The sequence below is a fragment of the Cynocephalus volans genome, chromosome 2 (genome assembly GCF_027409185.1).
Source record: "Cynocephalus volans isolate mCynVol1 chromosome 2, mCynVol1.pri, whole genome shotgun sequence".
Lineage (NCBI taxonomy): Eukaryota > Metazoa > Chordata > Mammalia > Dermoptera > Cynocephalidae > Cynocephalus > Cynocephalus volans.
This window is the reverse complement of record NC_084461.1, coordinates 141090658-141116660: the sequence shown is the minus strand read 5'-3', so window position 1 is coordinate 141116660 and position 26003 is coordinate 141090658. Positions and strand designations below refer to the sequence as shown.

General features: G+C 34.8%; 1 protein-coding gene across 2 annotated transcripts; it reads right to left on the bottom strand.

Annotated features, from left to right (window-relative positions):
- Positions 1–61: 61 nt before the first annotated feature.
- UBLCP1 (ubiquitin like domain containing CTD phosphatase 1) lies at positions 62–19845 on the bottom strand. Of its 2 annotated transcripts, XM_063086873.1 has the most exons (11): positions 19775–19845; positions 16379–16576; positions 15502–15593; positions 15014–15099; positions 14816–14931; positions 13513–13611; positions 10837–10874; positions 10214–10312; positions 7578–7694; positions 2845–2972; positions 62–1168 (listed from the first exon to the last, which is right to left on the bottom strand). In XM_063086873.1, the coding sequence occupies exons 2-11, from the start codon at positions 16530–16532 to the stop codon at positions 1141–1143; spliced, it is 957 nt and encodes a 318-aa protein (XP_062942943.1). In that variant the 5' UTR covers positions 16533–16576; positions 19775–19845; the 3' UTR covers positions 62–1140. The 2 variants fall into 2 exon arrangements, with proteins under 2 accessions (XP_062942943.1, XP_062942944.1); XM_063086874.1 differs by lacking the exons at positions 62–1168; positions 2845–2972 and adding an exon at positions 4896–4955.
- Positions 19846–26003: the final 6158 nt, after the last annotated feature.

The following is a 26003-nucleotide window of genomic DNA, read 5'->3' as shown; positions in this document are numbered from 1 at the left end:
TCATTTTATGATTCAACAAAGAGACAAAATATTTGGGGTAATACAGATCAGATAACCAATGTTTTAAGAAAAGATATTTATTATTTACAACACTGAAATAGTCCCATAAGAACAATATACACCATGTTTATCTAAAAGGATCGATTCCTTTCATATACAAGAACTGTATAAAGCAATACTGTCAACACAAAACAGTGGTCACATTACATATCTGCAGGCGTAAGCATTGCAAATAATATATTTTTTTAATCTTATGGCTAGATAATTTCACTGAAACACAGTGTTAAGCACTTAGACAAGATATAGTCAGAAGAGAACAAAAACTTTTTGTTCATGCTTTTTAGGGTTGAATCAGTGATATGTCCCATTTTAAAATTTATTGCCTTAACTGCTTTTATGACAATGGTTTTAGGCAGAAGTGCTTCTTAGCCACCAAAGAGACACACTCTTGTTACTTAGTTTTATTCTTCAGTTTTATGTTTTCTATTTCTCATACTAGGACATAGCTATATCACAACTGACATTTTCCAGTTTTACTTAAAGAACACTGACACACATCTAGACCAAACTGAGACAGCTCAGAATTTAGAGACGTAAATAGTGAAGTACAGAAGAAAAATTATATCTATGACAAAGGAATAAAAAAATTCTTGGTAATTTTAAGCATAACAAACTAGGTTCTTTATTCAAAAACTTGTTTTTTGGTTGAGGTTTTTTTTTTTTTTTTGGTTTTAAAGGGAAAAGCACTAGTTTCAAGACAGGTTTGGTCTTAGATTTAGTCAGACGTAACATAATGAGACAAAAACACAAGACATCTTGTCTTCAAAATCACAAAATGACACTGTTGAGTATACATTTTTCTCCACTTTTTTTTTTGTGGAAAGAAAACTTAGTAATCAATGCTGGAGAAAATATTTTTCAAGAGTAACAGTATATTCATATAGGGGAAAAAAGAATTTTTTTAGCATATTGCTATAATCTTCAAAAAATATAAAATTAAATTTACAAAAAACTGGAAGACCAAGTGTAAGCAGTCTGGTATTTGCTTCAGTGTCCAGCACTATAATAACAATTTCTAGCATAAAAGCACGAAGTTCATGGATCTCAAGTATCTCCAATAACTGCCAGTATAACCTGTAACTACTGTCCTTGCTTCTTTGAAAGATACCTGCAAGAAATAAAGATGTCAAAGTTGTATCATGCTAAATTCATAAAAATTATCTAACTCTCCTCCCAAAGGAGTTTATTTTAACGAGAAAACTTTTCAAGATAAGTATTGTTAATAATTGCTAGTATCTGTTGATTGTTGATGTGCCAAGCACTGTTCTACATACACATATTAATTCATTTAGTCCTTACAACAGCTCCCTGAGAGTTTCTATTAGAAATTATCCCTATTTTACAGGCACAAAGAGGTTAAGCAATTTTGCCACATTAATACAGCTAGGAAGTGGCAGAGCCCGGATTCAAAACAAAGCTCCAGAGTTCACAATCATTAACTTATCTCTGCACACTGCCTTACTTCCAAATGTGAAAGTCAGTATATTAACTAGTGTAATTTCTAAATATAACTCAAATTCCATTTACAGATCTTATTTTTCTTGCATAAAGACAGTGGGCCAGGAAATGTACTTTCAGTTTCCTCTAGAGGCTGCATTTCTTCAGTATGCAAACTGTTATCAACAAAAAGCTCTCTCTCCTACTGAAAAAAAAAGATAGTGGGCCAAAGATCCTAAAGGACTCTGATCAAGAGTGTAAAACATGCAAAATTGTTAATTTACTAAGCAAACCAATTTTTCTTCATATTATATAATAGAAATCTACCACTAAATTAAAATTTTTACATCTCTGTTTCTCACATTTACAAACTACTGTAATTTGTGGTGTGGGGGGAGAGAAAGATTTCTTAAAATCAGGAAACTTGGACAAGTTGTTATGGTGGAACTTGCTCGCTTTGTGTCATTGAACTATGCATTTGTTATCTCCATGACTCCATTACATCATCTGCAATTTGAAAATGGAGATAATAATGTCTGGTTTATCCTAATAGGATTATGAGACTCTAATAAGAAGCTATGTGTCAAAGTGATCTGGAAAGCCAAAAGTGGAATTTGAGAAGCCAAAGTGTTGTTATTATGCAAATGGTTTCTTTTGGTGCTGTAGTACTATAATCATATCTTTAAAGATCAAATTCCAAATCAATCACTTGTAATAAAGAGTAATCCCTTTCACATCTCTAGAGGTTTTTCCCTGCCTCAGAATCTTCATGTTTATATGCAATCTATACCAAGATTTGTACATACATCTGTGCTTAGAAAAAAGACTGGAAGACTATATACCAAGATGGTAACAGTGGTTATCTTGGTAAGGAAAATCATGACTGTTTTTTCAGTGGAATAAAGTTTTCTAATATTTCTGCTATGCACAGAAGTTACTTGTTAATTTTCAACACTATTTAGGAGAATTTTTAAATGTATTTTATTTTACCCTGACATTATTTTACATACAGTATGAGAATAGGGATTACATTACCATGTGATTCATAAAGGAGTGGCCTACCTAATGTCACAAAATAATTTACAGGTAGCATCATGAACATGTACCAGTCTCTCAAGTCCTCTCTACTAGAAGTATTAAAGAGCTTATAAGTTGTGGGCTTACGAACAAGTTGCAGGTTAAAACAAAAGGGAAAAATACCTTCAAGGAATAGGTCACTACACTAGAAAATATTTTTAGAATTCACCCATTTTAAATAAAATTTAAAAGTCATGTATATACTGGGGTCACCAGAAAAATTTTTTATTCATTGCTGTAAAGAGGAAATGAATAGCAATTAGCACTTACCTTTCCCAATATTTGTGATTTAGATCCAAAAAGTCATCTAATTTTGCTATTTCCTTGAGGTACTGAGTTAATTTTAAAAGTTCTTTGTCTTTATCCCGGTTTAGATGTGCTTTCATAAAAGGCCTTATCTATGAGGAAAAAAATATTACTCAATACTTCACAAATAAGAAAAATTAACACAAATCTACACTATTCCATCATTTGAATTAGAGTTAATGAGGCTAAAATATCTCCAAGGACATCAATACTAAAAATTACTTTTATACTGTGCTAAGTTTAACAAATAGAAAGTCATGTAAAATGTTTACAATACAAATTAAAAGCTCTTCCTGTTTTACCTAACATTATCTTTTCAGTTTTAGCCTGGCAAATCACCAGCTTTCTTTCAGCACTTGAACCCCTACGTGGCTACTCCACTCTGCAAAACTACTTAGACTTTTCCTCCTCCTATCATTGTATTTCCTTCTTACTAATTAATTTCATTCACTTTATTTCACTCACAAAAAGTGAATTCACAAGCTGGATCTAACAGGGGAGTGAGATAAATTTTAACGCTAATAATTTTCATTTCCATATTTTTCTATGAAATTTTTATAGAGCTGAGACATTGCTATACATTTATATAACCTGTTCTCTCCCACTTTTTATCATAAGCAGTTTTCTTTATCATTAAAGTCCCTGTAAAAATCATTTTTTAATTAAGAGTTTCCCATAAAGTCATATTTTCCAAATTTTTAAGGTTGATATATTTTATGATGAAAAGCATTCATTTAAAAAGCATCACTTCAAACTACAAAAGTCAAAATAGTAGACAGTGAGGGGGGATTGCAATTAGCAAAGAATATTATATCTTGATTGGGGTGGTAGTTACATGAGTTAACTTTACAGCAATTTGTTAAACTATAAATGTTATGCATTTTTCTTTATGTTATAGCTCCAAAAGTGTTTTGCTTTTTTTTTTTAAAAGACATCAGCTCAAATAGTTTTATATAATTCAAGATAGCCTTTCAAAATTTTTAAATTACTTTTAGATAAAATGATATGTCTTGGATTTGCTTCAAAATATCAAAAAGGGGGAAGTAGGTAGGGTATAGAACATAATCATCCATGAATTAATAAGTTGTGTGAACTGAATGATACATACCTGGGGGCTGATTATACAATTCTATGTAGTTCAGTTTATATTCCAATTTTTCTGTCACGAAGTCTTTTTTTTAAAAAAATAATCACACATACTCCTAAAGCACATGTGTAAGGACTGAATAAATCATACTTAGCAACATATTAATATACCCTTATTTGGATTTGGAGAAAATTTAAGTTGGCCATTAGTTATTAATTTTACAGAGTAACAATGAAAAATGGATGATACTTAATCATTGTCACTCACTGAGAAACAAGAGCAATGAGCCAAAAGAAGTCCGCTACCGTATCTATAAAGAGTACAGAAGACTTTAAATATATTTTTTTATATATAATTATCCCTCAGTATCCATGGGGGATTGGTTCCAGGAGCCCCCACCCCCCCAGATACCAAAATTCACAGATGCTCAAGTCCCTTGCATAAAGTGGTATAGTATTTGCAAATAAGCTACTCATATCCTCCCATATTCTTTAAGTCATCTCCAGATTACTTATAATACCTACTACAATGTAAATGGTAGGTAAATAATTATTACACTGTATTTCTTATTTGTAATTTTTTTTATTGTTGTATCGTTATTTTTATTGTTTTTATCTTTGAATATTTTCGATCCATAGTTGGTTAAATCCACGGATGCTGAACCTAAGAAAACAAAGGACCAACTGTGTTTTTCTTCTGTCATTGGAAAAACACACCACCAGCCTCAAATGGAGAGAAGAAAATCTTCCCAGATGTTCTACTCTCATCAGAACAACTTGGTGCCAGAGACATCCAAAACTGTTAGCTGGGCTCCCATGTTGCTTTAAGGGTACCAATAAGAGCTACCAGAGTGAGTCTGCTCAGAAGCCAGCACTTGCAGGAGATCCCACTTCCAGACAGGTAGTGCGAGCAGTGATGTTTCACAGCAGCAGTAGTGAATGTGGGGGATCAAGAAGATGCTCTACAGGGTCTTGCTTAAGCCCTGGGGCTGGCAGTAAACAGAGGCATGATATGATTATGTAGTAAAATAAATTTCTGCATAATACTGGGCAAAATGGTAATGTTTTAAAGTATTTCTTCATTCAAGTCCTAGAGATTTTAAAGGTAACATGTTAACTTTTAAACTATTAATATACAATGTACCAAAGCGATTCCAGCTTAAACAGCAGGAAGAGATTTAGAACTGAAAAAGAAAGTACACGATGAGTGGTTGACAAATAAGATTTTCAATCCAAGGTCCTACTAAGTTGTTTTTATTCTCCAAAAGTATTTGGTCTTAAGCACTATTAAACAACGAAACTAAAATATTCCAATGATTCTGGTTCTTAAAGTTAAAATAAACTAATTAAGGGCAAAAAATATAATATTCACCTAATTGACTTCATTTGTTCCAGTATAATTAATTGTTCACGGTACCATTTTTCAAAATTGATTTAAGTGCTCACTAGCAGGGCAAGCAACATATGTGAGCACTAGCTCATTTTCTTATATCAAAGAAAACATTTTTAGAAACTTAAGATTGTCTGGATTAGCTGAATTCTCTCATATCTGTTTCTTTGTATAGACAATGAAAATGAAATTTTCACAACATCAGCTCCTTTATTTTATGCATGACCAACATTCATATGCTTTTAGTTTAATACTATATTGATATTCACAATGCCTTCCATATATTTCAAACCTTAAGACTGGCAAACTTGGCTGTTACTCACTTCTTGGGGCCAGCTCACACTTTGTCTGAGGTGTGTATTTAAAAAGAAAAAAAAAAAAAAAAAAAGACTGGAAGCTTATGTTATTAGAAGTTAACTATTTTTAAAATGAGCAATCTTATTTTTAAGATCTGCATGAAATCTTTTTTGAGATTTTTACCAAGTGCATTATGAAGCTGTGATAACAAAACACAGTATTTAAGAAGATTTCTCAATTTCAGAAGTGCTTCTAAGCCAATGTGAACAGATCATTAATAATCATCTTAAAAGAGATTTTCAAATGGAGACATACAAGAGATCACCTTTAAATGACCTTGGAATGATTTAAAATACTTCCTGAATTAGAATTTTTGGGGTGGGGACATACGTACTTTTAGGAATTCCTTTATTGAGTCTACTGAGTACCCCCAGTTTTTTAAAAACTCTGCTGTAAAGTAATATGAAGAACTAAAAATTAATAATAGCATTTCTCTCTCTATCAAGACATGAGCAGGGCACAAATGCTGGTTGGGAAATTAAGGTTTCTTCTAAACACACATGAAACTAATGATTGAGTTTTTTAAAAAGCTAAAGGTTTCCTCAAAAATCATTCCTTGAACATTATGACCTCACTTCCTTACAAGGACACGTAATACCCATTAGTTTCATAGAAAATTGGGTTTACATCAATCAAATCTCTTCTCAAGATTCAGAAATATATTTTGTACCTTAAACTTTATGAACTACATACAGGAAAAGCACTTCTCCCAAACCCTCAAACAGAAAGCATTTTAAGGGTAACATACCACTTTTCTCCCAAGTCAACAGCTTTTATATTTGTGGCAATTCACTACCTAGATTAGCATTCTGTCCCTAAAACTATCTTTATTGTACAGTAAAGGCCATATCAACAGTGTACAAGGAATGCTTCAAAAATGTACTTTAGGTTTTTCTCTCTTGTCTTTTAAAACTACCAAGAATCCAGCTGGCAGAAAGTCCAGGACTGAGAATAAAATTATCTTAGTGTCAGGATTTCCACTTCAAATGGAAACTACATTTGCATTAGTACCATAATAGAGAGCAATCTTTTCCACCTTCATATTGTGCCAACATATAAGCAACCATGGGTGCCAGAAATTTTTAAGTTTCAAATTTCTCTCTTACCAATTTTATTCTGCTTCCAGGATTAAATTTCACTATCACATCTACACAAGATTGTATGCAACTGCATGCTAAGATCATCACTGACCTAGGATCTAAGTCAATTAGATTCTAACCCAAATTCTGTCATTAACCAGTTATATACAAGAGAGTCTCCAAAAAGTTCATTTTTCATTTGTATTATCTTTTAATTCTGTTTCTTCACAAACTTTCTGAAGTAGCCTTGTATATGATCTTGGGCAAGTCATAAACTTTCTCATCCTTAGGTTGTTTCTAAAGTTAAGAAGATAGACAAGATGACTGTGGATCCTTCTATCTCAGGCATTTTAAAATTCTAAGATCTGCACTTGCCCTGTACGAATTTTCAAAAATCTCTTTAGTTTCAGCTCAAAAAGGAGAGGGGAAAAAAAGTACCCTTACTGCCAGCTCTCCAGCTAACCAGAACATCAGAAATTCCAAGATTTGTATACCTAATAAAACGCCTGACAATTTAACTTTTGATGTCAATGTCAGTAAGCCCATGTTGTTCCCACAGAACTAATTAAACAGACAACACTTGGATGAGTTGGCTATCTAAAGAGCTACCAATGCAGAAGACAGAATGTTCAATTTTATATGAATTTTTCTAAATACTTGAACTTTTCTTACCTGTGACCATAAGAATTCAGTACTTCCAAAAATTTATGAAATTCAACAGTGCTTAAAGCTGTACCACATAGTCCAGATTACATGAGCATACAGCACGTAAAATTGTGTCTTACCTTTAATCCATTCTGTGGGTTCATTAGAAAATTTCTTCCTATGTCATCAAACATAATGGTGTTTTTTTTGCTGTAAAACTCTGAAAACTTTCCCCATATAACACCAAGAGGCTTTACCTTAGAATAAAAGTTTAGAATTAACTCAAAGTTTATCAATAATTCATCCTTTCTTAAAATCAGACATGCTGCAAAATACCCTACAGGACAATGCCAAGAGTATTCCTTTCCCCTATAAGACAGTGAAGTCTGGCTGTGTGCGCCAATCATAAGTCCAACACACTTGAAACCATGATATATCCCACAATGTTCAAACTTTTAAAAGATCTGTTTATGTCTAACTGAATTAAACCCATTATAAGACTTCCCATAATTTTCAAAGTTTTTGGGGTCAAAAAAGGTGGTGATTTAATTTTAAAAGGATCTAAAGTAACTGTTCAGATGTCTGTTAAGCAGTCACATGATGTCCTGGACTAATGCATGCCCTCTCAGAGCTTGGGAGTTACATGGGCTCTGTTTCCAAAACTAGAACACCTTAGTGAGGGAAAATGTACCTGGCTCTTTTAGTTGATAATTTAAATATTTTATGGGTGCATAATTTCTCAGTTATTTGAGTGCTTAACTTCAAAAGCATCATAATTTGTAAATTCTTGCTCTTATTTCTGAATTCTTAATCTGAGGCTTCAATTTGCAGTAAGTCTCTATAAGACCACACAAGAAATAATAGTGACTGCCTATAGGTAGAATGAGTGGCTGGAGAGCCCAGGTACAAGGAAGACTTTTCATTAAGTACTTCAACTTTATTTTTGAATCATATGAATGTATGACACATTCAGAAAGTTCTTAAATAAGTTAATTTTTAGAAGAAAATTACTTTTTGTTGAAGGCAGGAATCTCATTTATGGTAATACGAGATTTTTATGGTAATATGAGATTATATGGTAATAATAATTATGAGATTAAATGGTAATAAATCATGACAAAAGTGATTAAAATATTATTTTTCTCCTTCTATAACTTAATTTAATATGAAGAAAGCTTTTTCCTTCCTAGTATCCTATCTACTGCAAAGAATGTTACTGAAATATGTTAATTTTACTACAATTTTATTTGCCTGATGTTTTTTTCACTATTTGTTTACTACTGAAATAAAACCCCTAAATACTCGAAGACATATATATATATATATATATATATATAAAAGAATTGACATAGTAAGCCAGATTCTTGGGGTTTGTTTTACTAACAAAAGCCTCAAGAAATGTGACAAAAGAAGTCAGTCTTTATGACACCCAGAGTTGGAAATCCTCTTAAAAAGTGCTATCATTCGGTAATTAGGTCAAGTGCCATTTGTTCCCCAAAACATGGACTACTTTGTTTTCAGTTAGAAAAGTAATATTGCTGACCACAGAAAAATCTGAAAATACAGAAAAGGAAAAATTTAAATCATCTGTAATCCAGTCAGTACCAAGGATAACAACTAGATATTCTGATGTATTTACCTTCAGCCTTTTGTATAAATAGCAGCAGCCTCAGGGAATTCACAAATGTTTGTTAAGCTAAGGGTAATCCTAAACCAAACAAAGGTTATGAACTATTTTCTATGGCTTGAAAACACTGCTCTCTAAAATACATTACTGCTCTCTAAAATACTTTTACTTTAATGTGTCATGAAAATTTTTAAATCATTAAATATTCTACTATACCAAATAACTAGCTGCATCCTATTACTGTAGATAACAACAGTTTACATGGCCAATTCCTTAATGCTCGATACTGAGGATTACTTTTATTCCTTTAATTTTTCACTATTATAAACACTGTTATGTTTAACATTTCCCAAACTTCTTTATAAAGTTTAGGTTTTGGAAATGTATTATTTTACTTTAGAAGGTAATAAATTATATTTTCCCTCTGATGTATACAGTATTTCCTTTATTGAGCAAGTTCCCATGCACTTAAACCATTCTATTTATAATTCTGATTATTTTAATAATGTCTCTCCTAAGTTTTCCTAGTATCCTAAATTCTCCCCAATTCCTATTAGTTTGTGTGCTTTCAAAAGGCATGGACCATGTCTCATTCATTTCTTTATTCCCACTATCACAGGGCCTTGCAGATAGTACATACTCAATAACATGAGTAGTTATTTGATAAGTAAACAAAGTGAAGAACTCTATTTTTAGACCAACCCTTTTCTCTGATGGTTTTTATTGCTATTTTCAAGGACCACACATACATCACCCCAAACTACATGCATCATGATGCATCTGTTTTTATTACCAGTTTCATATAGGGCAGGGTGAGAATATTTTGGTTTGTTCCTAGTATCTTCCTTGATGATATTCAGTATTTGTCTCACCTACTCTATCCAGCAACACTGTGCTATCATCATCAGAGTATATTATCCATCATCGCAAGTTTCTTTCTTGACATTCCTGCTTTGAGATCCTTAATTTTATCACTAAAATTTAAATCTTTTAACCTTAAACACATTTTTCTGTGTCAAAACTCAACTGCTGCTTTGCTATCCACTCAGAAGAATTTCTAAACTCCTTTAATTTATTTCATCAGTATAAATACAAAAAGTATAGTAGAAAATAAACACAACTTTAAATATTAGTAAAATGACTTCTTACATCTATTAATCCTCTCCTTGGAGTATGCACTGTTATCATTGCAGCACTGTCCAACATGAAGGTAATCTTATAATTTGCATTTGTGCTCACTCCCAGTTCCTACAAACACAAATAATCATGAGGTTAAAATATAATAATGTGGAAAATTCCCGGCTTTCTGAATATTCCAGCTGCAATTTCCCATAATGCTAACTTTACCCCACTGGCTGCCACATCTTGCTAAACAACTACCAAGTACCTTAGTCTCATTTAGCTAAATCAATAAATGGTAATCCAAGGAAAATAAACTAGAAGCAGATTACTTCCTATTCATCATTTTAGAAGAGCAGGATCTATTTAAGTATTATACACCAGAGCAAAAGAAAGAAAGAAAAAGTATTATTGTAAAAAGAGGGAGAAAAAGGGGGTAGGAACTTAGCTGTACTTTTTCTTGAAAAAAAGACTTTAGCACTCAGCACAATACCCATTAAACAGACTGTAAAGATACCTCTACTCCTGATACAGGCATCTATCTATCTATTAAATGCCCTCCAATAAGAATGAAATTAATTCAGTTCCAGAACTTTTAACAAGACAAATGCAGTATCAAAAAAATTTTCAATGAATTGTTTTCTAACACTTACTTTCATTTTAGCTTCAATCCACTTCATATTTGTTGCAGCTAAAACATGAGGAATGATAACACAATATATATGAAAAGTTTGAATTTCATTTAAAAATATCTTTCTTCTGTATAAATAAGTTTTCTAAGCATCACAAATAATAGTCCCTAGCACATTTATTGTAATTTTCTTTTAAATATTTATATAAATAAACTTATTTTGGTGTGTCTTCAAAACACAATCAAATTTATTATTATTATTATTTATTTATTTATTTTTTGGGCAGCTGGCTGGCCAGCATGGGGAACCGAACTCTTGACCGAGGTGTTAGAAGGCTGCACTCTAACCAACTGAGCTAACCGGCCAGCCCTAGAATAAAATCTAAACAACTATTATCTATGAGACACAGGTAAGCAATGCTCGAAAGTACTTTGAACCTAGCAAATTTATAAATCAAAACCCAAACTCCTTTTAAAAACAGCCCTACCACTACTCTATCAATTCCAAACTTAAATTCAGGGTGCCTAGATCTCAACTTTCTTCCATGTTCCTACTTCCAGGCAATGCACGGGTATATATATATAGCATGTCAATATAAGCATATTAATGCTATGTGTCAAAAGTTTACGTTGAAGACTTGCTAAAGCCAATGAAAATTTGCATTTTGTCAGGCTCAGCAAACGTAATGCTCACTGAATCTAGTAGCTTATAATAAGGAATCTGAGACAAATTCATAAAGTGTACCTATGTTATGTATCTGCTCACTGTCAGACAACCAGTTTTGGGATCACTGATACTAAAATTCAATCCTCACTTCTATGTGTTCTCCTACTCCTAAGTTACTGGACTAAACTCTATAGGTATGTGTAACCAAGTAACATGCTTAAAAAGAGAAAAAGCAATTTAATTATGTAAAGTATATGTATGTATTTTTATTTTATTTTATTTTTTGGCAGCTGGCCAGTATAGGGATCCTAACTCTTGACCTTGGTGTTTGTGTGTATTTTTTAAAAGCAAAAAAGGCACCTGAGTTCCCAAAATAAAAATCTTTAGCACACACACATGAAAAGCAAAACAATAACCTTAAACGCAAAACTGGTCAGTTGAACTAAAATTTTAGAGACTGTTGTATCTGTGATAAAAACAGTCATAAACTAGGGAAAAATGATTTTTAATTCAGTACCTCTTTTGTGCCTATAATTCTCAGATGAAAAACAAAAAGACTCACAACTAATAAAAATAAAAATAGTTTCTAATTATTAAATAGTTATTATAGGTCAGACATGGTACTAGTTGATATACTAATATTTCTATTCTTACAACTAACCAGTAATATAGGTTTAGTTATCTTCACTTCTCAGGTAAAAAAACTAAGGCTCAGAAAAATTAAGTGACCTGTCAAGTATCATATATTAAGGACAGAGCCAGAATTAAAACCCTAGTCTATTTAGCTCCCAACTGAAGTGCACTTTTCAATGTACTACCATGATATATAATTCACAAAAATAACTTAAATATATGATTGTAAAAAGTTCTCTAAATTTCTAAGTCTCGTTTAATAACATTTAGAGGATAAACCTTTCTCTCAAATGTCATCTTAAGTAGGCTGGCCGGTTAGCTCAGTTGGTTAGAGTGCAGTATTGAAAACACCATGCTCAAGGGTTTGGATCCCTATACCAGCCAGCCAACCAGAAGGAGGAAAACAAAAGTCATCTCAGATTTAGAATTGCTGAACAAAAACTTGTTTATGAGGAAGATCTCTTCCCCCTATTATTATTATTATATGTGAAAATTATCATATTTTAACTATGTTTTTCATCTTAACATCTATGAACTTATTATTGAACAATGAAAATTCTGATTATAAAAAAAATGTACAAAGGAAATTTACATACTGCAACAACTATGTAGTTTCTCATCAAAGACAGTACAATTAAACATAGCATCTTTAATTCATGGGATTTTACTTAATTCACAATCAGGATAACTCTTCTCTGCTTATGAAATTGCCAAGAAGCAATTTTAAATGTTTGTGGGAGATAGGATTTGAAGCGAAGCATTGCTTCATTTTTTGAGAAAGCCTTGCTACAAAAAAAAAAAAAATTGCCAACTGAACTAAATAATGAGCTTAGTAATACAGTAGATTTACTTTCTGCAGCAAACTCATTATCACACAGAACTGTACGTTCTTGGAATGATGGATAGCCATAATTTGAGTAACACTGCTTTAGTCCATATATTAATTTTTTCTTAAGTAATTCATATTGCCTTCCTTTATTTCTGGAGAACTACATCACTGATTTTTTTTAAACATATCTTTCTCCAAGTTTGAAACTGGAGTAAGAAAGAAAGGAGAAAGCAACAATATCCTGAAGCATTTAAGGATTACACAGAAAAGATCAGAAGGAAAAATTTCTAATCAAGGTGCGGCAACTGGAAAAATAAGGCCATTTTTAGGCTAACACCATAATCTACTCTTGTCCTATACTTAACTATCTCAGTGGTATTTGGCAAATGAATATATAAGTTTACACTGTGATGCCAGAAAGTCAAACATGCTCATTTTAGAAATTTGCTAAAAAAATGAAAACTGTTTAACATTTAAACACAGGTCATTTTAAGTCATGTTTTATAGAGCAGAATAATGTACAGAACAACCTTACTTCCATGGAAATCTAAACAAAAAATGTAGCTTACACCAAATAACAATGTCATAATCCTCATATGCAGATGTCAGGAATTCATGAAGATATGGCCGCATTAATTCTACTCCAGTCTCTGCACAAGACCTATGGTCTAAAAGAAAATCGATCATAGATAATTATTAGTTTATTATCATGAACAAGTACCTAATATCAATGAAACTACTATGAAATGTAATACAAACATTCACTTGCAAACTGCTTCAGACTGAATTACATCAGCTGACAAAAAGATACCTTTCAAAGCACTCAATTTAATATCACTGAAATCCAACTTTAATCAATCAACTTTGCTCAATGTGCTAAGAGCAATACTGAGAATTCAGGCTCATACAGTAAATTACAAATTTTTTTCTCATCTAGACTCTAAAGTTTAGATCTTATTTTATGATACTGAAAAACAAACTAGGTCTACCTATACTTACATTTAATCATCCACCTTGCAGATACAATCACATCTCATGAAAATGACAGACACAATTAACTCCATAATTTAAAAAAAGAGTACATTAACTTACGATACATATTTAAAGTTTAGAATTAGAGATAAATAAATTCTAATATATGGGGTTAATTATTTCTTGCCAATATTAGAGGATGAACACCTTTCTTTCTTGAGATGAGAAATTTTAAATTCAAGAATCTGAATGTAATTAAACAGAAAACCTACTGCACAGAGGTAATGATATTAATTAAACTCTGTACCTCATAGATAAGTACAATCAACTATGTTACAGTAAAAAATAATAATAATTAAACAGAAAACCAGGGATAAAATATAATCAAAAATGATTTTAAAAATATTCCTCATAAAAATTCTAATGTTAATTAATAGGGAAACAATTAAATTATGATATGTCCACAAACTAGAATACTGTGTGGCCAAAAATATATATGAGAGTACTTCAAAAAGTTCATGGAAAAATAGAATTAAAAGATAACACGAATCTTTCCATAAACTTTTTGAAGTACCCCCGTATATGTATTTAATTCACAACAAATAATACTTAATGACTGAGAAGATGTTCAATCTATCATTAAGTAAAAGAAAAAAAGGAACTATATATAAACACACTCTAGAATATACACTCCAAAATACTGAGTGGTTTTCTTTGGGTCTTAGAATTACAGATAACTTTTTTTGTTTATCTGTATTTTCTACAATGAATGATTTACTTTTGGAATGATAAAGCTTTCAAATATTTCATGTGAATCCTGAGTTGCTGGGAAAAAAAACCAAACAAAAGAAAAACTTGTTGTAGGTGACAGAAGATGAAGAGCATTATTAACTGACTTACCAAACAATGTGTAATCAACATCTAGTACCAAAAGCTTTTTCCCTTCCCTGGGAGGATTCAAAATTTCCACTTTGTACTCTTTTACTCTGCGAGAAATTTTCAGTAGGTTTTCTTCCCTAATGGAAAAAGTAAAATCAGATGAAACATTTACTTTTTCTCACATTACAATCAATTTCTTCTAAAATGAAAAGCACTTACCTATTCTCTACTTCAACTACTTCATCTTCAATATCAAAGTCGTTGACAACATCATCATTGTCAGGTGGTGGACCTAAGACATCTTCCTATTAAGACGGAAAAAAGTTTTGTTTCACCATATGATCTTTAACGTAACAAATACATGCACAGCATAAAAATCAAATGAGAGGCACAAGTTGAGTTTAATCTTTCAAGCACACAATGTGGAAAAATTTTCACAATTGATAATTTGTTATATACGTCCCTGGGGCACATTTACCATATTAAATTTGACCAGTTGGGCTACTTCTATACTTACAGCTAACTATATACTAAAAAGTTCCCCAGTATTTATTTTTTGTTGATATTAATACCACGTTCACTGTGCAGCTTTTACTTTTATTGACTGCTAGACTGACAACTTTACCACAATTAAACTATAATACAACAGTGTAGTATAAATCATAATATCTTCAAAGAGACAAATGGTAACAAAAGTAAACATTTACCAAGCTCTCCTCACGAGTTCCCATCATCATGATTTTAGTATTTGGTTTCAGTTTGAGAGCTCCAAGCTTAACATCATTTTCTGCAGGTTTGCCTACAATACAAGCAAATGACTGTTTTCTCACTAAAGTTCAGGTGCTGGTTTCACTATTCCATTATACAAAACCCTAACATTAAAAGGTTTGGTACAGAGACCACAACAGTTTTTGACTTTTTTGTTTTTTTTCCCCCTTACATTAATAAATTATTGTTACTGCTGAACTAGTCATATCTAAGACACTAAGAACTAATACAAGGTTTTTCTCCCCAATTCCATCTTATTCCATCTTTAGTCAACTAACTAAACAAGATAAACTGTTTTATTTTGTTGTTCAAGATGAAGACAACTGTTTTCCAGGAAGCCTTGGAAATTAAGTGTCTACAATAAAACTGTAAATTTACTGTTACACAAAATTCACCCTTCAATGATATGACAAATACAAACATAAAAATCCCCTTTAAACTAGATATCAACACTGCCTATAATTTTTAAATCTTATCTTTACTTTTGAAAGAGAAAAGATAGTTTGAAGAGTGTACAAGGTCCAAGCTGTAATAAAAATGCTGTCAGTTGTCAGAAAATAAATAACAGTTTTTACCTGGGACTTCTGTGCCAAAGATTTAAAAAGCAAACACCAACTGCCAGAGGAATCAAAAGGAATCTTAACACTGGTGGTATCTTCAAGTAACGTTTAATATTCTTACTTTTACCAATAAAACATTTTTAGGAATATCCCTATCAAAGAAATCTTCAAAGGGAAAGACAAAGAAAACAGATAACAGAATACATAAAAATTCATAAATATTAATGCAAAAAGTTTGAAGTGACAAGAGAATTACCTTTAACTTTGAGTCCAAGTAACTTTTGGCGTTCTGGCAGTACTCCTGTAAGGGTCTTGAGAAACTGTTTGAGATCTAGCACAGTATCATCTTCAGAAAGTGTGGTCACTGAATACTCTTGTCCTCCCCACTTTACGATGATAGGGAGAGCCATTCTTGAAACATATGAGGAGGCAGCTTTCCTTCAGAAAAAATTACCTAGAAAGGAAGGCACATACAGATGAACAAGTTAAAATAAATATATTGAGGCCAAACTTGTAACTTTAAGTTTTATAAGCATGTGCAGTTTGAGTCCTATCTTATAATCTGATGATAGAGAAACAGGATTTTTTTCCTTGCAGAAGCGCTACCAGAACACCAAAAGTTAGCAGGACTCAAAGTTAAAATTCCCCCACTACTTCCTAATACTCTATCATATTCTCCCTGTTGTTCAGCTGGAAAGGTGCAATGAACTACCTATCCCTCCCACTCTATTTTGTCAGGTTTATGGTACAAGCAAGTTCCTCTATGACAGACCATTCACATTCATTTCACATTTAAGAGGTAGTGTGGTATAGTCATTAAGAGCACAAACTCTACATGGTACTCATAACACCAAGGTCAAGGATTAATAATCCCCTTACATGCCAGCCACCAAAAAGAAAACAAAAAGGAGCATATACTCTAGAGCCAGAATACCTGGGTTCAGATGTAAGCTCTCCTACTTATAAGCTTCTTGACTTTCAGAAGTGACTTGACTTTTAATACCTAGGTTTCCTCATCTGTAAAATAGGGAATACTACCTACTTAGGATTCTTATGAGGATTAAATTAGTTAACATTTATGTCACACAGTAAACGCTATATAAATTAAGTATTGGTTAAATAATTTTTAACTGAAAGCTTATTATGTTCCAGACACTGTGCTAAATAGTAAACAGCCATTAGTTATTTCATATTTTACTAACTGAACAGGTTTTATACATACAATCTCATTTAACAAGGTTGTTTGATAAGTCTTCCATCTTTACAATTAAGGAAACAGGAGTTCTGAGAGGCTATGTAATCTGCTCATAAGCACATAGCTGGTAACAGAACAGGTCTTCTGACTAAAGCTCATGTTTCTTCCCCTACATCACAACTGTCTCTCTCAAATTGGGCCTACAGGAGTTAAGTCCATCAAAAAACAGGAAATATAAAATCCATAAAATCCACAGGTGCAGATCTAAGTACACAAAGATTATACAGCAGTTGCTACTACCACTGACAGTCAAATATAGGTCTCTTCCCCCATTAAGCTTCCTACTTTTCATAAACTCATTTCCCCCACAGGTCAGAGAACTGGATTTTCTCATCTCGAGGTATTGGTATTTCTAAATACTTTCACTTATTCAATGAAACATTTGACTGCACTCATCATCTAACAACACCAACTGCAAAAGGAAAGGCAAATTTTAAATTGCAATATGCAAAAATAATTTGGAAACAAAGAGTCTTTTACAAACTTGCCTATTAGAAGAGGGCACCATAAATTCATATTCGTATATACTCATGTAAATATGAAAGACTTCGTATTTATATTTACTCTGTTATGTTTCTGACCTGTTCAACTGAAAATTTAAAGCAAGTATGTTAATTTAGGTCAACGTATTCCATTTTATACAGAACTTGCTCTAACAAATGTTATGATCTTCAATAAAAAGCCAAACGGACCTTTTGAGTCAAACTGGAATATGGTTTAAACATTATTTTTCTCTTAAGAGGTGAGAATAAAAATGATTACTTACAAGAGTAAGGAATGCAACCAGAGCTAATACAATATATGTAACAATGGACAGAGCAGGGAGTTGAGTGAGATTACCTGAGTTCCAGGTAACCCTGGATAAGTCATGTCCCCTCTAGACCACTGGTTCACAAAGTGCGGTCCCTGGACCTACCAGCAGCATTGACCTTACTTGGTAACTTGTTAGAAATGTCATCGGGGTGGAGAGAAGGGACCTAGCAATTTGTGTTTTAACAAGCCCCATCTTCCCACCTCTGGTGCATGCTAAAATTTAAAAGCTACTACTCTAGGCTCTTCAATGTTCCCAGCCTTAAAAAAAGAAATGTGCCAGGTGACATGGATTCTATGTGCTTAATAAAAGCAGCATACAAACGTTTTGAAGCACCTATGCCACAAGTGGTAATTCTAACTTGGCAAATCCTGTAAAAGACCAAGCATAACAAAATACCGTAAAAAATTTTAAATGCATTAAATCTTTACACTGTTTTAAAAAGTTACTGAACCTCACTTCATCACTACTGAGATCATTCATACCAATTGAGCAGGACGATATAAATATGTGAGCTATTTTATATTTTCATATTTAACCTCTTTTGTCGCACAATTCTAATATTTTGTATCACTTCAGACCCCATCATATTTATAAAATGAAAAATGATGGGGGGGATGACAATCAAATCCAGACAAGCAAGCAAAGGGCATACCTTTTCGTTAAACGTAGAGTCAAGAAAAGGTATTTAGGTTGGAGTTCTTCTGCCTAACATACTGTGTTGACATTCTCTAGTCAATTCCTCAGTTCCTATCTCTGGGCCTCAGTCTTCTCAACCACAACCTAAGTCTTCTCAACCTCAGTCTTCTATTAATATTTACTGGTCAGGAATAGTGTTAAGGTATAACATCTGTGACAGCACTTTGTAAACTGTAAAGAGCTACACAAATGGTTGTGGAGATAGAATAATAACAAAGCTAAACAATTTAACTGAATTATCTTATTTAATCTTCATAGTCCAGAACAACTACTGCCCTCACTATACAGACTAGAAACCTGAAAAAGAAGTTAAACAACTTGCCCAAGACCACACAACTAAAAGTTGGCAAAGGTGGAAGTTTGAAAGTAGAGCAGCAAAAGTAACACGTTGGGAAAGGGGAGAGGAGTTAACTTTTCAACAAGTATAGCAAAAGGTAACTCTGAAATACTGTCGACTCCTGGCCAGGACAGCACATCAGCAGCAACTGCGAGGTGGTACAGAGGTGACAGCTGTGCGAAGTGACTGGTTGGTATAAGATGACATAAGGCAGGTTAGACGTTCCAGAACCCAAGAGGGCCTGGGATGTCTTCAACAAGAAAGGTGAGCGGAGAGATGGACACGCCCGAAAAGAGGGAGAAATATAGTTTGGGAGCGCAAAACCCACGGGGGCGCGTGCGGCCCTCGAAACAGGCAAGAAGGCCCGATGGGAGGGCGGCGGCCCCCGCGACAAGCGGGCCGGGGCCAGGGGCCTGGGCATCGGACTAGCACAGACGCGGCTCCCTCCAGCCACAGTGCAGGCCACGCCGCGCGGGCAGCAGCGCCGCAACCCCCCAGCCCCAACGGCGTCTCCACCGGCAGCTCGCCAGGGTGCCTCGCGTCCCCTCACCTGGAGCGCGGCGGAAAGAGCGGCAGCAGACGCAGAAATCTACCTCAGCACACCCGAAGGCAAGCGGAAGTGGGGGGCGGGACCGGAACCGGCCAGTGAACCGGAAGTGGGTGGTTTGAAACGGAAACGTGCTGAGAACGGAATGGCAGGTTCCTATGTTTCTCTTCGGGTGCTAATCCTAGATAGCCTGTGCCAGGGATCTCCACAGGGCGACAAGGAAGGCAGGACTGTCCGAGACTGTAATTGCTGTGCAGTTGTTCACGGTCCCTGGGGGCGGCCGGCCCTCGCCTTTTCTGCGCATGCGCCCGCTGGTGGGCTCTGAGCGGCGTGGGTGCTTCGGCAGTGTGACGTCTCTTGTATTGTTTTCGCTGAAGTCACAACCGGTTGGGGGCCGCTGCGCTGGCTTCCTCCTCTTTGTGGCCAGTCGCCAAAAAAAAAAAAAAGTGCTTGGATAGATTGAAAGGTTTCATTTGAATAAAGGAACCGGACTCTGGGTAACTAGGAATGAATACAAAGGACTCATAGCAACTCAGAACTTCCAACAAGAAGAGAAAAATTAAACTTCTGCCTCCTGTTGCGTCCTGGAGCTTCTCTTCTAAAGCGTGGAGGACAATACACTTGTCCTTCACTTATGCGTCTCAACAGCAGCTAAAGATGCTTGGGAATTCCTCTGTAGACAGAGTGTCAGATTTAAGACTTTAAAAAATATATAGAACCAATTTCACGAAATCAGATGATAAACTGCTGATAGCACTATGACCGAGTTTGGTTTGGAAGACGCAAGGGCATTCCTGCATCTGGGCCAGACATCTACCACTACCCTGCTTTTATCTCCGTCTCCCCCAGACCTGTTTATTTCCTTTTCTCTCAGGCTATCTTCTTCGTCTAGCAACTGCTTTGTCTTGCCCAGCTTAGATGTGCTTTCCTCATGAAGCTCTCCCTCTCCTCCAAGTGGGAAGAAATCTGGAAGACAATCCTTTTTTTTTTTTTTTTTATTTCGTTCACTGTAGCACTTTGTTTTTCTCTTCAAATACCTATTCCTTTGCCTTTTCCTTGCCTGCAATTAGGGAGCTAATAATGGTTAGAATCTGCCCCACAGGCTCTAAGTCCGGCAAGTTACCAACCTTCTCTATTCAGCATGCTTTCCCAAAATGACTTCTTAAAATCACCCCTCTCTTCAAATTGCAGACCTTCCAATTTACATACTTGTGGCAGATGACATTGTCCTGTATTTTGGCAAGTCATTGTTCAAACCTCTAAATCTACAAATTAAGCTATATCTACTCATCCTCACTTTTGCTTCAGTTTCAATTGAGGCCCTTTGCTTATACCTGAAGCCAAGCCTTATGCTTGTGCACTGGCTTCTTCCTTCGCAGGACGCTTTCTGTAAATCAAGTATCTCCTTCACTTGCCCTTGAGTTTTTAACTTCTTCGTACTGGCTTATTCCCATCGATAATAATCATGGCATGGTACCTTGCATCCTAGCAGCCACCCTTTTCTTTCACAGATGGATATTTCAAAACACTGTTTACAGTTGTCTAAACAACACAAACTCGTGTATTTCTTGGAGATATTATTTGTCTAGTAATAGTCTTTTCCACTATAAGTAGGTTTCGTAAGGAAAGAGACCATGTCTGATTTATTCACCGTTATATTCTCAGAACCTGCATGATGTTGGCTAAAGTAGGTACTCAATAAATATATCCTGAATGAATAAATAACGAACGTTAAGTAATAAAAGCATGTTGTGTAATAATACATACGCATGTAACAATACATATCAATAAATAATTACAATTTATGTATGACTCGATGTACAGTAAGTTCTGAAATGTCAAATGTTGACATAGCACCGTAGGATGTACTCAGTACAGCAAACCCTCGAACAACACGGGTTTGAACTGTGAAGGTCCACTTACATGTGAATTTTTTTCAATAAATATATTGGAAAATTTTTGGTTAGGTGTGTCATGAGTGCATGATTCACCAAACAGTTAAATAGCTATCTAACAGTAGGCTTTTAGTAGGCTATTAGTAGTTGTAGTGGATTGAGTCATGTCCCCTGAAAACTCATTGAAGCTTGAATTGTGTTCCCCAAGTTTTATGTATTAGAAACTTAGCTCCCATTGTGACCGTTAGGAGGGTGGGGAATCCTATTATGGTAATTGAAAGATGGAGCGTTGAAGAGGTATTTGGATTATAGGACCATGCATAGTGAATGTATTAAAAATGGTGGTCAGAGGCACGGTTCTGAGGACTTTAAAAGAAGGGAAGAATCTGTCTTTCTCTCTTTCTGCTCTCTCTGCTGTTCCATCTTGCAATGTGAGACCCCTAGGTCACTGTCACCACCACCAGATGTGTTCCTTGGACTTGGGACTTCCCAGCCTCAGAAACTGTAAGCAATAAATTTTTTCTTTATAAATTACCCAGTTCCAAGTATTTTGTTATAAGCAACAGAAACAGACTAATACAGTAGTCATCATGGCCGATACCCAGGGGAAAGTTATATGTGGATTTTGGAATGCAAGGGTGGGGGGTGTCACCGTCCCTCACCCCCCTTGTTCAAGGGTCAATTGTAAATATTTGTTAAAGAAATGAATGAATGAAATTCTCTTTGAGGCATCATAGAAGAGCTGATTTTCATCTTGTTTATATTTTTCCATATTATCTGGATTTTTCACAAAGATTTTTACATTTACTTTTTTATATAAGAAATTTTTAAAAGCATTCTTTTTAATATTCAAATAGCATATGTATATTCTTACCACTGTTAACTTTTAGTGCCTATCCTTGCAAATCTTTTCTATACTTCATATGTATGTGTGTGTATATATATATACACACACAAGTATATACACTCTTATACATGTATATTTGATTTATGTGTGATTTTTTAAAACATTTTTTTAAAAAAATTCTAGATTCACAGGAGATTGCAAAAAGAGAAGTCATGTGTATCCTTTACCTAGTTTTTTCCAGTGATTACATCTTATATACCATAGTACAAAATCAAAACCAGGAAATTGACATTGGTACAATGTGTATGCATATGGTTCTTTGTCATTTTATCATGTGTAGATTCACGTGACCCCCACTACAATCAGCATCCACCCACATTCCTCCCATCATTCCTAATCCCTGGCCATCAACCTGTTTTCCACCTCTATAATTTTGTCATTTCCAGAATGTTGTAGAAATGGAATCATACAGTATCAGCCTTCGGAGACTGGCCTTTTAACTCGGAATAAGACCCTTGAGATCCATTCAAGCTATTATGTGTATCAGTAGTTACTTTTGTGGCTGAGTAGGATTCCCTGGCATGGATTTACCATAATTTGTCTAACCATTCATCTATTGGGCATTTTGGTTGTTTCCAGTTTTCAGCTTTTAGAAATAAAGTAGGGGTCTGGACAGTTAGTTCAGTTGGTTAGAGAATGGTGCTGATAACACCAAGGTCCAGAGTTTGATCCCTGTATGGGCCATCCACCAAAAAAAAAAAAAAGAAAAAAGAAAGGGAGAAAGAAAGTAGATCATTTGTTCGTGATTTAATTGTTGATATCTTAAGGATTAACTTTGTCACTATGTCTTTTGTTTTCTGTTTATTCTTTCTGTTTTTGGTTGTCCTATATTCTTTTTCCTGTCTTTCTGTTGGTTACTTGCAATGTTATTTTAGAATTCCATTTTAATTTGTCTGTAGTGTTTTTGAGGGTATCTCTTTGTATAAATTTTTTTAGTGTATTTCTTTACATAAATTATTACAGTGGTTGTTTTAGGCATTACATTATATATACATAACTTATCAGTCTATTGGTGATGACATTGTACTAGTTCAAGTACAATGAAGTGTGAAAACCGTACCTCCATTTAAGTCCTTTTACTCTCCCTAGTTTATAGTATAATTATCTTAAATATTTCCTCTATGTGCATTGAGAACTACATCAAACAATGTAATAATGTTTGCTTCTAACAACAAAAGTTCTTAGTCTTTCTTCGTTTGAGAATATCTTGATTTCCCCTTTATTGCTGAAGGATATTTTCACTGGATATAGAATTCTAGGCTCACAGTTCTTTTTTTTTTGGCACTTGAAAAAGATGCTACTCCTTTCATGCCCCCATGGTTTTAGATGAGAAATTCATTGTCATTTAAATTGCTTTTCCCCCATTCATAAGCTATTGTCTCTCTTTTGCTGCTTTCAAGACTTCTTTTGTCTTAAGTTTTTGGAAGTTTGACTATAGCGTGTCTTGGTGGGGATTTATTTGAGCTTATACTGTGTGGAATTCACTCAGCTTCTTTAACCTGTAGGTTTATGTCCTTTGCCACATTTGGGAAATTTTCAGACATTATTTCTTTAAATACTGTTTGAGGTCTACCCTCTTTCTCCTCTCTTTCCAGGGCTCTGAAGGCACAAAAGTTAGATATTTTGCTATAGCCTACAGGTCGCTGAACCTCCATTCATTTTTTTATTTTTCAGTCTATTTTCTCTATTTTTTCAGATTAGTTAACTTCTATTGTTCTATATTCAGGTTCACTGATTCTTTCTTCTGTCACCATTCTTCCACCAATTCTTTTAAAATTCTATCCATTGATTTTTTTTTAAATTTTGGATATTGTATTTTTTAGTTCTAAAATCTCCATTTGTTTTTTTCTTTATGTCTTCTATTTCCTTGCTGAGATTTTTTAAAAATTTGTTTTAAGTATGTTCATAATTGCTCACTGAAGCATTTCCCCATGTGGCTGCTTTAAGAACCTTGTCTGACAATTCCAACATCTGTCTTATCTCCATATTGGCATTTGTTGATTGTCTTCTCTTTGTTTTGGTGGCTGGCCTGCATGGGAATCTGAACCCTTGACCTTGGTGTTATCTGCATCACACTCTCCCAAGTCGGCTACTGGCCAGCCCAGTTGATTGTCTTTTTTGTTCAAGTTGATATTTTCCAGGTGGTTGGTAAGATGAGTACTTTACTATTGTATGCTGAACATTCTTGGTATTATGTTATGAGTTTCTGGGATGTTATTTAAATCTTCTTTAGCAGGCCTTCACTGATACAACATTGGTGGGGGAAGGGAGATGCCACCTTCTAACTGCCTGGTGGGGGTGGATGTCCAGTTTCCACTGGGCCTCCTTAGACAGCCTGTGTTTGGGGGGATACTTCATGACTGTTGGACAGGGGTGAGAGTTCAGTCTCTCCACTAGGCCTCCACTGATACCACCTTGGTTAGGAGGGTGAGAGCTGCCTTATTACTGCCCCTCACATGACTTCTTCTGACACTGGAGGGTGTGGGGGGGACTCATTACCACTGGATGGTGAAAGTTCTGACTTCCCATTCATCCTTCTCTGACATCATCCTGATGAGGGCATTGGAGCCCCCCATAGCCTGGCAAGGGCGAAAGTCTAGGCTTCCCACTTAGCTACCACTGACAGGGGAGAGAGTGGGACTGTTACTACACCGAAGTCCAGCGGCCTGCCCCAAACAAAAACAAACAACCCGCAAGTCAAATGTTAGTGGAACAGGAAGTCAGCTTTTATTCAGGAATACTGGTGACCTGAGGAGAGATGTTAAGCTAAACCATCTCTCTGGTAAACCTAAAGGAGAATGGCCAGACTAAAACCATCTCAAACATTCAGATTTACTGATGGGTTTTTAAAGAGGGAATTGAGGGAATGGAATTTGGGAAATGAAAAGCAGGAGGGAGGGGGTCATGAGCTGTGGGGGCTCTGTGCAAGGAACCACGTGCAAGGTCTCACCAAGACTCTGTCTGGTTTCTGTTCCTATCCTTGATGTGTTACCTTAGGGTCCTGCTGGAGGAGTGGAATCAGCATAGCTCTACTGATGTCTTCCTTGGTTTCTCATGTTCTTGATAGTGCGCATCTCCATTGCAAGTCTGAAGCTCCAGGCTGATTGGAAAACAACTTTACACTTTGTAAATAATGTCATCTTGCCCCTTAGCAAAGGTTCAAAATGTCAAATAACCACAGGAGAAGAGGAAACTCAGAGATATGCATGCTAAGAAAAAAAACTGTGTCTTTTAAAATCTTCTAGAGCCCATGTGGTTTTAGGTCCCAGCATGGCTTCAGTTCTGCTCACTCCATCAGGACCACTGCTTTTTCTGTGATATTTGGTTGAAGTATGGCAATGTATCAGGGCTCTCCAAGAACACCCCCAGGTTCAGTGATTTGCCAGGAGCACACAAAGGATTCAGCAGAGTTGTATTCACAGATAAGATT